At 39.9% G+C, this 13698-nt stretch overlaps 2 protein-coding genes across 3 annotated transcripts; one reads left to right on the top strand and one right to left on the bottom strand.

Moving 5' to 3' along the window:
• The first annotated feature begins 2522 nt into the window (after positions 1–2522).
• LOC138963546 (histone 24-like) lies at positions 2523–3461 on the top strand. The gene has a single exon (XM_070335407.1). It carries the CDS (start codon positions 2596–2598, stop codon positions 3181–3183), a length of 588 nt encoding a protein of 195 aa, XP_070191508.1. The 5' UTR covers positions 2523–2595; the 3' UTR covers positions 3184–3461.
• Positions 3462–7068: 3607 nt separating this feature from the next.
• Positions 7069–13485, bottom strand: LOC138964258 (haloacid dehalogenase-like hydrolase domain-containing 5). 2 transcript variants are annotated; one of them, XM_070336163.1, is made up of 8 exons: positions 13223–13485; positions 12957–13003; positions 11794–11988; positions 11326–11438; positions 10925–11015; positions 10295–10518; positions 9631–9819; positions 7069–9223 (listed from the first exon to the last, which is right to left on the bottom strand). In XM_070336163.1, the coding sequence occupies exons 1-8, from the start codon at positions 13272–13274 to the stop codon at positions 8809–8811; spliced, it is 1326 nt and encodes a 441-aa protein (XP_070192264.1). In that variant the 5' UTR covers positions 13275–13485; the 3' UTR covers positions 7069–8808. The 2 variants fall into 2 exon arrangements, with proteins under 2 accessions (XP_070192264.1, XP_070192263.1); XM_070336162.1 differs by lacking the exons at positions 12957–13003; positions 13223–13485 and adding an exon at positions 12171–12358.
• Between the last annotated feature and the right edge of the window lie 213 nt (positions 13486–13698).

Below are 13698 nucleotides of genomic sequence, written 5' to 3'. Positions count from 1 at the left end.
TAGAAGCAATTTTTATTCAACACAAATTAAACATCTGGGAAATAAGATTTTTGTAAACGAAAGTAAACAACCAAAGGGTATTTCTTTGGGCTTTATTAACCTGTAAGGAGAGGTAAATCTTTTTTATTTGATTTATGACCTTCTGACCACCCCGCCCCAACCCATCCTTTTTACCCATTTATAATAAAGTGCAGCATAAAAAATATGGTCTAATAGCTACTTCAATGATAATCAGAAAATGACGAAGAATAAGACGAAAATGTTTTTGGATCGTTTTATAAAAAAAAGAAATTTAATTACAATTTTCTGATGTTTAATGACCAAACTCATCAATTAAGTTTTTAGACTCCAAGCTGAAATACAATACCAAAGTCCGGCCATCGTCGAAGATTGATTGGCCAACATTTCAATCAATTTAATTGAAAAATGAGGGTGTGACAGTGCCGCCTCAACTTTTACAAAAAGCCGGATATGACGTCATCAAAGACATTTATGGGAAAAAAATGAAAAAAACCGTCTGGGTATATAATTTCCAGGAGTTCTCATGTAAAGTTTCATGAAGATCGGTCCAGTAGTTTACTCTGAATCGCTCTACACACAGACAGACAGACCGTGAGACAGACAGACAGACAGACTGACAGACAGACAGACAGACACACACACACACACACACATACATACATACATACACCACGACCCTCGTCTCGATTCCCCCCTCTAAGAAGAAAAACAAAAAACAGTCGATCCGATGCAATGTGCTAAGCAATGCAAAGAAGAATGTCACTCGGACAAAACAGTTACATTACAAACATTTCAACACTGCTTATGATATTAAACAAACTGTAAACACTTCAAAAATACATCAAAATTAATCCTTCTGTACAGGACCACAGACGATCAAAAGCGAATAGCTTATCCAGGAAAACTGAACACGTCCCGCACAAACCATGTTCAATGGCCCATGCGAAGCGCTCGCAGACTGAAATTGGAGACGGCCTGTAAATTAGCCTGTGGGCATAGGGAAGCTGGGTGTTGACAACTAATGATAACAGACTTGGAGGAACGAGTCGCTGTAGCACATAGCAGACATTCTTTCAAAACTGCAGCAAAATATTTTTGTTTACTATTTAACGCAAAAGAATCGTTCAACACTGCGAATATAGTCAGTAAAGAACCTCACACAGTATACCGCGTTGCTCCGCAATTTTTCAATCCAAATCTGCCTATCCCAATCAAAGTCAAAACTTCCCACAATATCTAGTCTTTAAGAATGAATCAAACGAACCATACAGATAAATAGTTCTGCACCGTACACATAACTCGCATGCGAACTCATTTCTAGTTTGAAGCAAAAAATTCGAAGCGACAATGAACCACTGCATCGTTCTACCGCGTCCGGACTGGTTGCAAAAATCGACCGCCATTTCTCATTTCCACCCTTTTCATTTCCTCTAAAAATATTCTCTTCTGCCTATTGAAAACTATTAAAAATTATATTTTCATGCACTATGTTGGTACAATTTCGTGTAATATATACACAGGTCTTAGGCTTGCCAGCATCTGCTGGAAAATGAAAATCGCTTTCATACATAACACAGGAATGTTTGACCGACATTTTGGATGACTGCCGAACCGACAAAAACAGGCTGCTTTTCGCGGTCAAAACTCCTGATATTGCAAACATCATTGCACTTAAAGCTAGCTGCTGACTTGATGATTATGTTTTGTTCTGTGGTGCATGTAAACTTCCGTCTGTATATCGTTGCATCCGCAAATTAACAGTCCAACATGAAACGCACGAAGAGACGCCATTGTGAAAAGACATTAGCCGAGGGGAGGGAAAATGTCCAACATCAATCGGCCAATTAAGGCTTTGATTTAACCGGATCAGGATTAGAAATAGTAATTTCAAAAAGAAAAAGCCACAAACATCTTTCAGTTTAAATTTCAAGGGTGAACATGCCGCATAATGTGGAGAAAATGCTCTCTAAAAAAAATAGTAACGGGAAAGAGGGATCCGAATACAAAGACCCTGGGCGAAATTTGTGTTTTTTGCTGCTTAGAAAAGTGAACACAGACTCTGTACAACATAGAATGATAGCAAGAAAATTATATCACAAAGCGTGTGAAGGCTTTGTTTAACTGTTCATTGAAAATCGTTGGTCTTTTTAATTGAAATAATGTGTGTTTTCTTCGTTTTTGTGCATCGAAGTTGTTTCTTGGTGTAAGAAAGAACAAGGATTTTATTTTATTTCTCCTCACTCAGACCGAGTAAGTTGTTAAATGTGGTATCAAAAGAAAGCTTATGCAACGCTGATTCTATCAATATACAATGTTTACATGTTTTGATTCACCTATAAACAACGCCAACAGAAAAACAAATGACAACTAACACAAAATCGGCTGAACGAGGGCTCGCGAGGGCCAAATCGCTTGCAGCGGCGTGGTGCTTTCAGAGTAGTCCGCGCGCAGCCTATAAATACCGTGAAAAACGTACGGCGGTTCATTCGCTTTGTCGGCTCGCCACCAAAGAGTACCACCGCTCGCCACTTCAGTTTCTCAGTTCTCGCTGCTCGTACCGCTATCATCTTCATCATGTCTGATGCCGCACAGGTCGCCGCTGCTCCGGCCAAGAGCCCCAAGAAGGCCTCCAAGCCTAGGAAGCCAACCAAGCCTGCGGACCACCCCAAGTACAACGCTATGATCGCCGCCGCCGTCACCTCCCTGAAGGAGCGTGGTGGTTCCTCCCGCCAGGCCATCCTCAAGTACATCATGGCCAACTACAAGGTCGGCAACGAGGTGACCAAGATCAACGCCCGAGTCAAGACCGCCCTGAAGGCTGGCGTCAAGGCTGGCACCCTCAAGCAGGCCAAGGGAACCGGAGCTTCTGGATCCTTCCGTCTCGGAGAGAAGAAGGTTGCCGCCGCCAAGCCCAAGGCAAAGAAGCCCAAGGCTGCCAAGAAGCCCGCTGTCAAGAAGGCTGCCAAGCCCAAGAAGGCCAAGTCTCCCAAAAAGGCAGCCGCTGCCAAGCCCAAGAAGGCCAAGTCTCCCAAGAAGGCGGCCGCTTCCAAGCCCAAGAAGGCTGCCAAGTCTCCCGCCAAGAAGGCTGCCAAGTCTCCTGCCAAGAAGACTGCCAAGCCCAAGAAGGCGAAAACACCCAAGAAGGCCGCTGCCAAGAAGTGAAGTGACTTCCAGCTCCGGTTTTTATTTTCTCTCCAAACCCGGCCCTTTTCTGAGGGCCACCCTCATTTTCCCAAAAGGGAAAGATGATCTCGTTGCCAAGAGTGTTATCACATTATTTTTATTTTTAAGTTTGTCTTCTGCTACTTGTGTTTGTGGTTGTTCTTTCTTTCTGTGTTTAAAAACCGATGTGTCAGTCTGTTACTGCCTGCATGTTTTAATTTTCCCTTGAACTATTAATTCAGATACATAAACAATGAGTGAATCCAAGGGCTGTCTCATGTACTCCAACCGTGTGTGTGTGCAGTTTGCCTGCCTTGAAGTGTTTTTTCACACATACCTGGGGTGGGGGGTAATAGTTGGTCATCCTAAAACATAATATTATTACCTAATGCACAATACATGTACTTGTGATCTGTAACTCGGAATGCATAGATTGGCGATCTATAAATCACATTTTTGTCATGTATTCCTCTTCTTCGTAATATTTACGTGTAAGGCTCATCTTTTGCGGGAGAGTATTTCAAATGTTGTCAGCTGGTGTTACATACACGTTTCTAAAATTTCAAGAAAAGACTAAGATTAAATTGCTACGTCTTCCAAACAGAGCCTTTAGAGGCCCATTCTTTAAACTGAGAATGTTTCAACTAAATTTACCACTTTCGTTTGATCAACTGACTGTCTTTTAATTCCATGCCCATTCTTATTTGATTGCATCTCAATTTATGACCAATCTAAAATATTTTAGGGAGCCTTTCAGTCTGTGGGTTTTGTGGGTTCTTTTTCTGTCCTCTGCTTTAGGCCAAAACAAAATATATGTTGGTTTATGGGTTTAGGTTTACATGACCAAAAAAATAGGGTCGGTAGGTCGTTATTATTATTATTTTTTAATAATTTTTTTTAGTCTCGGTTTGGTTCGCAAAATGTGCCAGAGGTTGCTTTTGTTGGAATTTTTTTAGAAGAAAAAAAAAGTTATAGGGTCGGCGGGAAAAAAATATGGTCGGTCGGGTTACCCTACTGACCAACATCAACAGAATGAGAATTGACTCAAAACTCAAAGCCATCAGGATGGGCAGCAGCACACACACAAAAAGAGACTTTACTGTGCTTTTTTTTTTAGTCACACTAGACTAAATGTAATACCAAGCCACAAGAAGGTAAGTATCTTTATATGAGTGAAGAAAACTTAATAGTATTGTATTCGGGACGTCGGCAATATGCAATATTTTTGGCGCCCCTCCGGAAATTTTTCCGATCACTTAACTGACAGTGTTTTCGTTCTTATGGAAACACATTCAGACAACAAAAAGACACAAACAAACGAATAAACACAAATATGTTTAAGCCTCACATGCATACATTACAGATGCCTGTAGTTGAAAGTCGTTTGTGGTAGTGATCTCAGTCGGTGTCCATTTACTTCATGAGAAAACAACTATACATGAGTACACCTGCTTGTTTTGTTTGTTTGTTTGTTTGTTCATTTGGTTGTTTGTTATTTGATGCTTGCCGAGGGAATTACATGGGCTAATTTGCAGTCTAGGAAGAAGAAACTAAAGCGGAAGTATTGTGGAAGGAGGTGCCTGGTAAGTGAATTTTATTTTCTGCAGTTAATCAGAATTGTAAAGTGTATCTTGCTTGCTTGCTTCTTCGCGGTGATGGTGTTGGTGGTGTAAAGCTGCCACTTTATTTTTGACTTGTTTTGGCGTCTGTTTGTCTGTCTGATTGTCTGTGCGTCCACAAAAAGTGGTGTGGCTGGTTCAGTGCTCCGGTTCTACAATACATCACTCAATAATGACTCGTCGGGGTGCCTTCCAAGGGATACAACTTTACAATAATAAAAAAGGTATTACAACGATTACTTCCCTTAGACCAGTTCATCGGACTTATTTCAAAATGTGGAGTTCACCAGTCATACAAACAGATGATCGACCAAATTTATCAAGAAACCTCACTTTAGTCTTTGTTGGAAGTTATAAGTGTGTGTTTGCATTGGTATGTGTGTGTGTATGGGGTGTGTTGTGTGTGCTTTTCTATATTGTTGCTTTACTACAATGCTTTTGTATGTTTCATGCACTTTTTGTGATACCTCCCTTTATATTGCTCAACTCAACTCAAATTTTATTGGCTTCAATTTTCACATAGAAGAATTTGTCTTGCGCTTGGGATTAAGACATAGGCAGAAAGTAAGAGTATAACATATAAAAACAGCATTCATATCACATTTCATGTATCACACACAGTAATCACTAGTATAGGCCTAGGCCTACAGATATCACATTGTCCCTGTATCACACATGCAAATAAATAGTATCACATTTTCCACGTATCACACACAATATATACATTACATAACATACAGCAAGTTTCCATCTCCCGCGCCCCCCCCCCCCCCCTCCCACACATACATATCGGAAATTGTAATAATGAATAAAATGAGTAATGCAATAAATTATCCATCCATCTCTCTCTCTCTCTCTCTCTCTCTCTCTCTCTCTCTCTCTCTCTCTCTCTCTCTCTCTCTCTCTCTCTCTCTCTCTTTCTCTCTCTCACCGATACAAAATCAGCCAAAAAATACGAATACAAATAATCAAATTAAAAAAAGTTTAAAAAAGACTTTGTACAACATCCTGGCCGAATCTGTTGATTACATTTGGTGCATTCTAAGCTTTCGAAAACCGTACTGCAATGTGTGATTTTTTTGTAATTATTGTATCTTATCATCTTGTTCTTCTTCTCGTTCGTTTGTCAATTTAATCTCTGTACTTGTTTCTGAACTCCTCTTTATTTTTTCTCGAACTCAAGGTTTTTTTTAGTTTAGTGTAAAGATAGTGTCTGGTAGTCGGTGAAACTCCGAGAACTATTTCAAATCACAAAAAACTTTACCGTCATTTTGGCAGAACTGCCATATGGTTTTTTTCATGTCATGGGAACGGGTTATTGCAAGAACTGCCAACATTTTCTGAAAATTGCCCAAACTTGTATGGCCATTTCAGAAAATGTGCCCAAGAAAATGAATCCAACCAATATCCCTGCAGCTGCCAGTATGTGGTTAAACTCCCAATCCCAGAGCTGTGGTGTATAAAGGGCAGATAAAGTAAGACTCCCCCCCCCCCCCCCCCCAACACCCGCTCCCTCTGAATTAAGACTTCTTTTTTTAGCGGACCATGTTTAGTCAGATTTTCAGTTCATAATGACTAAAGTTTAGATTTATCTGTAGACTTCCCACTGTTTTGAGGCTTGATTTTCTGATATGTTTGACCATCTTTAAATGGGTGCCAGCTTTAGAAAAAACCCATACAGTTTTCAGTTTAATCTCTGTTGTTATTTCACATGCAAACATTATAATATGAGTGAGGTCAGGAGCTGGTCAATTGTGGTAGAGAATTATTAGGCAAGAAACCAGCCAAAGCAAACATTTTGATATGAAACTCAGTTGCACAATTAACACGATCAAACCCCTGAAAAGAATTTGGTACAAAACATAAGTTTGCAAGTTGAGTTTTATTGCCTTCTGATTCACTTGTATATTTAATCTTTTAACTGTATTTGTGTCATGTTTCTCAGTGTCTGTATTTTGTCTTTTCTTTTACCCTTAATAAAAAAAAAGGAAATTGAAACACTTATGGTAAGTGTGTGTTAGTGTGTGTGTGTATGTGGGTGTGCATGTGTGTACTAACTCGTGTGTGTGTGTACCTGTGTATGTAGGTGTCCCCCTGCTTGCCGATTATCATATATATATTGTGATATTTATGTCGATCACGTTGATGCAGCTTTGTTTTCCCATTTCCAACTTAATTACAAGTATGCGAGAAATATTAATTTTGTTGTGTCACACACACACACACACACGATTGTTCTAAAAAGCAACACTGTTTCACCCAGAAGTATTTCCTTCATTTTTTATTCATGACAAAAATTGTATCAAAATTTCAATACGTTGCATTTGCATATATTTCTGCACCATTTTGATATTGACTTGAACAGTCACATACACACATAAAAAGCCATTTGACCTGACCATGCATTCAAACCAATTTGAACTCGGTTCTTAAACAAATCCACATCAATATTAGTCTTGATCTATCTCAAAGGCATGATTCGTTGTAATGCCATGAAAAAAAAGCACAATGAGTGAATGACAATGTTCAGAAATATCACAGACAATTATATATTCACATTCTTATGGAATGTTTAACCCATCCTTTCTTACAAAACATATCTTTCTTCCATTTTAAAAAGAATACTCCCAAAAGAAAATTAACGCTTTTCATTTTTGATTCCAATTTACTTTTTTCATGTTTTCCATTGTAAGTTTGATACCATACTGGATTTCAAGAAAAGCACTGTCTGACTTTTGTACATTCGCATATCGAAGGGCCGAAAGTACCCACAATTAGCATGTTCACACAGGCTAACAAGCAAATGCAAGCAGTCAATGACTAGATCAACAATCACATTTATGTACACAATTTGACAAACTCTCTTATTTAATATTTACAAGTATCTACATCATGGACAATTTTAAGTATCAAAGTAGTATGTATACATTAAAACTGAAATATAAATTTGCCTTATGTGTCAGTTCCCCATTTACACACACTCTCATCTCTTTCAGCATTCTGACTCTCAATGACAATGGTCTCATCTCTTCCAAAGTTCAGACTCTCATCTCTTTCAACCTTCTGACTCTCATCTCATCTCTTTCAACCTTCTGACTTTCATCTCTTTCAAACTTCTGACTCTCATCTCTTTCAAACTTCTGACTCTCAACTCTTCCAAACTTCTGACTCTTATCTCTTTCAAATTCCTGTCACACTTCTGGCTTGCACACATTCTAGCACAAGGCACACTGCACAAGTACTGGACTCAGCACCAAATTAAGTAAATGCCAAAGGATTAAAATGCCATTTTTAAAACATTCTCGCTTTCACACGCAACCTGTACAGTACAGTGGTACCTGTGATGTGAGGCCCTTCTGAAGAGTGGACACCTCCCATGAAAGGAGACTTTCTGGAGGCCCTCGGTCTATTATCTTGACCAAAATGTACCTGTCATAACAGGCCACCTGCAATGTAGGGACACTTTAACTGGTCCCAAGGGTGACCTTTCATGGCAGGTACCACTGTACATTCAAACCTTTCTTTGCAAAACCAACATCAGCTCAAATGTAAGGACTCGACCTGTGCATGGTCTGGCCTCCAAAGAATGAATTATGCCCTATTCAGATGGTCCAATAATGATGTTTTATAGAACTTGAGGTCATCTTCGACACAACCATAGCGTTTGTACCAAGGTGATGGAAATGAAAATGAGATTTATAGCACCATGTTAATGACTTCTCACTGGATGAAATACTGTCAACTGCCCGTCACAGATCTTTCTGCCGTTAGAGTTTTGTCTCCAACTTCACTTTCTCTTTCCTTTCACCGTCTTCTGCTTTTTCTCACTCTCTCAGTTACTCTTCTCACTGTGTTAAATCAGATGTTTTCTCTTCATATGAATGTCAAAACATGGATGAAAATGAAGCGAATGATATAGGAGGATGAGAATTGGTCAATAATTGCTAGCATCACATGAGATCTTTGATATTAATTGTCTGTCTTCTTAACAAGTCAGCCTCCAAGATTACAAGGCAACCATGGACTCCCGCTCAAAGATGTAATCGATACCTTTGTCAACGCAATGCACGTATTTGTGGGGATTGGTGAGCTCGGGCTCGTGGGCAATGTCTCGGTGGCCGTGGTACACATATTTGCCGTCGGGTCCCTTCTTGTTCATCTCCGTGCCGTATTTGTACACACCAGTACCAACCAGCATGCTCAGACAGTGCTCCACGGTCTGGTCGTGGAGTTCGGCGTTCTCGGGGATGATGCGGGAGGAGGGGAGGGAAGAGGCGGAGTCGACGGAGGAAACTGAGCAGGCGTCTTCATCGGCTGAATCTCCTGTGGAGGTTGTGTTGCCGTTCTGCAGGTTCAGTGCGTTCTGCTTGATGTATCGGTCGTACAGGTTGGCGCCAACGATGTCCACGTGAGGGTTGTCACTGAAAACAAGAGGAGAGAGATTTTCAATACAAATTCAACAAAAAAAATCCGGTTCCACATTACCATCACTTACTAGCGCATACATCGCTTTATTTCTGAAATCAATATTTATTCAAGACCGGATTCAAAATGCATAATTAAGGCCTGAAGCTTTCTATTACTAGTGTTTGTTGTTGTGCCCATCACCAATATTCCATTACCCCTTTGTTCCCAGTTATAAATTGAGTTTCTGAAGAAACTAAAATTAGGATGCACTAAAATTACGATGGTCTGTGCTAAACTAAATGCACACACAAAATCTACTAATAAACAACAACAACATACAAATGGACAAGACAGAACAAATACACCAACACACAAAACAAACACCAAACAAACATAAAACAAGCAAAATTTTGATGCTCACCCAAAGAAGTACAGGCGCTTGATCGGTTTGTTGATGCCCATGCGCTTGGCGATCTTGCTGACTGTGTGTTCGGCGAAGCGGTAAGTGATTTCACAGGGTTTGCCCACCAGGGAAACATAGTGCAGTTCATTGCCTGTGATCTTCTTGAACAGAGCCTCCAGACACAGCAGGAAAGCACCGTGGCCAAACCTGTAATGTTAATCAGAGCTCAGGTAAGTACAAAGGATCTACAACAAAGAGGGTGGTTTAGGAAGAATATTAGAGACGCCGATATTCTAAAATACATTGAGAAAGTTCTCAATATTAGCAATCTTTTTACCAGGATATGTACTTTCCATATTTTTTATTATCTATGGACTGCTTCATATTAACAAAAGATGTGAAATAATTTTATCAACAGCACTGTCTCGGTTCATTGGATCACTTTTGGCGGCACATTTTTTCTTCCTCTAGTCGGGAATTAAGGACAGAATAGTTCAACTTAACTTTGATGATAAGAAGCAAGAAGTAACTATAACATCACAAGATTATCCCCAAACGCAGTTATCCCCCTTGGCTCTCCCGGCTTTGTCGACAGCTATCCTCTTAACACTGGATTATTAAAAAAAAAATTAAAAACCCAAAGCAAAACAAAACGGAACAAATCAAGAAAATGACTACTAACCTTGGCATGCAGGCCTCAGCCATGAAGACGAGATCCATGTTGCAGGCAATGACGGGGATCTGAGGTACGGTGTGCACGTCAGTGGGGGCCTCCGTGGGTTTGCCCTGGGTCAGCAGCAAGTCAAGGAGGAGTTGCAGGTTCGATTCCCAGTGGGTGGGCTCACCGATCAGTAGGATGGCCTCCACACGAGGAAAGCTGGGGTTCTCCTTGTACTGTCCCTTTGCCTGTAACAAGAATAAGGAATGTCTCTGTCAGAGCTTGTTGAGAATTGAATTAAATTTTATTTGTAAGAGAAAAACAAGCAGCTTCCACTCTTTTCTCCGCTATAACATTTTTTTTAACTTTAGACTATGTGCTGCTCTTCTTTCTACTCTAAGAAATTCTGCTTCTAATCAGGTGTGTGTTTCTCTCTTGGCTACATAATAACACACTATACAAATTAATAGTTTCAAAAGTGAGATAAGGTTTCATAAAAAAACATTTGAACTGATGATTCAGTCATATAGTATAAAGAAAGAAGCTTAACAGAAAAGGCAAAGGTTGCAACCAAGAGAGAATCAAAGGCAGTCACACAAAAATGCACTGACAGAGAGAAATGTAACAAAAATAGGTAAATAAAAGATTACTTACCACTTTCACTCTGTTTTCGTGGTCAACCATATCCAGTAGTGGGTAAGCCTCCTTCACGTCCTCAATGGTGCACAGATTATCAAATCCAAGACTAATCACTGGTTAAGGCAAATCCATCATTTCAATCAGAGATGATACTTGTAAATAAAAGTAAACTCGGTCAACACACTATGCCCATTTAACCTTTTGCCAAATAAACCAGGACTTTTGTAGACTGAAAAAATTAAACCAAAACAAACGGAAGAAAATTGGATTTGGCTGCCTTTGCTCTTAATTCCATGTCACTGTTACACCAGATTCAAATATATATGATGTCCCTCTCTGATGTACACACATATGTACACACATGTAATCACACACACACACAAATGCCAGTGCAAATGTTTGCTGAGAAAGGATACTCTTTGGCAATGTCCAGTCTGTGCTCTTGACCGATGACCAGAGTTTGTTTGTCATGAACTTCTCTCAGCAGTTTCACTGGGGTAGGAGCATGGATCACCTGATCTGGGGACACCTGTTGGAACGAAGGGATAACACACATAAGTGATCTAATGGTATGCTTTAAGTCAGAATTTATCATGATTCTAGTATTGCTTTTTTGTATAGATACAATTTATATATATCACATACCCCATACATGTATACTATTACTATTATCGCTTCTTTTGCAAAGAAAAGTTGTTTAATTGATCCTTACATCTACATCAAAAAGAAGTGCTGTCATAGTAAATGCAAATATTTAACTGTGATCTCTTCATCTTTTCTTTCAAATATTGTTTTCTTTTTTTTCTTTTCTTTTTTAAATGAGCAAAAAAATAAAAACAAAATGAAGAGGCGAATATGTAGGCTAAACAAGAAAACTCACTTACCTCCATATCGAACCAGTTGCTGATCTGCAGTGCTTTGTCATGGGAGCGGTTGCAAGCGTTAGTGACGAAGGCACAGGGTACTCTCAGATGTCCATTGGCATCTTTCAGCTTCTCCATAGCTTTCTTGGCTTGATCCAGAGGGTTGCTGCCGCGAGCCAACACTCCGTCGACATCGAACAGAATGCCAAAGTCCGGCTGAAAAAAAGATCGAATTTGTCAGCAAACCAAAGAACTCCCGACTGTAGTAGTGTAGGAACAAGTAACTGCTAAAATGATCAAAGTACCCAATTAAGCTAGTCTCTGACTTGCACACAAAGCAGCCTTTCCTGTGCGTCTATTTCTGATCAGTCAAATGGAAACGTGTTACGCGAGCAAACCTTGAGTGGAAGCTGCCATGTTGAAAAAGCAGACGATGTTTTCACCGGCCAAATGCTCGCATTGATAACAGCGAATCTACACTTTGTCAAACTTCTTAATCCAAGGAGCAATCTCCCCGTCTGCATAATGAAACAATTTTTCTCAAAAGACCTCTCAAACTGTTCTCTGTTTCAAGGAATGCGACGAATAAAGCACACTGACACAGCATGCCTATTGCGCACATACAGTTGACATCAATTAGCATATCACGTGATGTTTTTGTCGCCGCACCATGTGCTTTCTGGAACTTTCGGTTTCTTTGACCTTTGCAGAGCAACACATTCTTGAGGGCCCCAAAGGGGGGGGTATCATCACGATCACGGGAAGGGAAATTTTAGCTTTCACGATCACAGTTACCTTGATTTTTGTTTTCACGATCACAAACACCTTGACGAATAGAGGATCATAGAGTGATACAGCTGTGAAAAATGTACGTTGAAAATAAAATGCTTTGCAATAATGCCCATCACGATCACGAAAACAAATGACGATCACGATCACGAGACTTGATTTTTTTGTCATCACGGATCACGGGCAAAGTCCCATCACGATCACAGAAATGGAAATTTCGGCAATCACGGTCACAGAAAGGTCAAAAAACGCCAATCACGATCACGATTTTAAACCCTTTGGGGCCCTCATTCTTCTTCTTAGATACATTGAAGAATTTTCAGGCAAGCAGTTATTCTATGATATGAAAGTCTCTTGAAACAAAATGCAAAGAAAAAGACAAAAAGACTATTTACCTCGTTGAGGGCGTTCTCCACTTCCCCCATGGAAAAGTCCGAGTTATCTGTAACATACATAAAGAAAATTCAAATTAAATACAATGTCAAAAACAAGTTGGATACTGCGGGCGGGCTAATTTCAGTGAATACGGAACAGGCCAGCATAGCAAGAACAGAAGGAAACACAATGGCAAACAAGTCAGTATAAATTTAAACAAAATTAAAAAAACCTGACAAACGGAAAAAAACCTCGGAGAGGCCGAAAATCAGTCAAATTAACAAACCTGAGGAATATCCATCAGATTCCTCGCGCATCAGGCTGTGAATGTCACGCATGTTGAAGATTTTTGCTTTAGTGTAGACGAATACAATTCACAATGTATAAGCACTGCAGGATTTTTTCCAAGTTTCAGCTGGGTTTAACAGTAAACTGTAGATAATCACAAGTTTGCAATGCAGATCGTATTGTAGAATACTGAAGTTCAGTAGCTTTGTGTTTTTCACTCTTTGCAAGGAAGTCAAGTCGAAGTTCTGATGAGTTTTGGAACCGCGCTTGCATTTATACTATTTTCGATTTCGTCTTTCGTTATTGAATCTAAGGGCTCTCATTGGCTGAGAACAAAGTCAGGCAGTCACATGGGTCGGGTCGCTAGAGGTCATGTTTACGACACGGGAAGCTACTCGGTGTTTTATTGCTGTGACACCGCCCGAGTTGCAGAAGATATCGGTGACTCTGCGGATTCAACCTTGCATGAACCTA

Source organism: Littorina saxatilis, linkage group LG4 (assembly GCF_037325665.1).
Source record: "Littorina saxatilis isolate snail1 linkage group LG4, US_GU_Lsax_2.0, whole genome shotgun sequence".
Classification (NCBI taxonomy): Eukaryota; Metazoa; Mollusca; class Gastropoda; order Littorinimorpha; family Littorinidae; genus Littorina; species Littorina saxatilis.
This window is presented reverse-complemented; position numbering and strand designations above follow the sequence as displayed.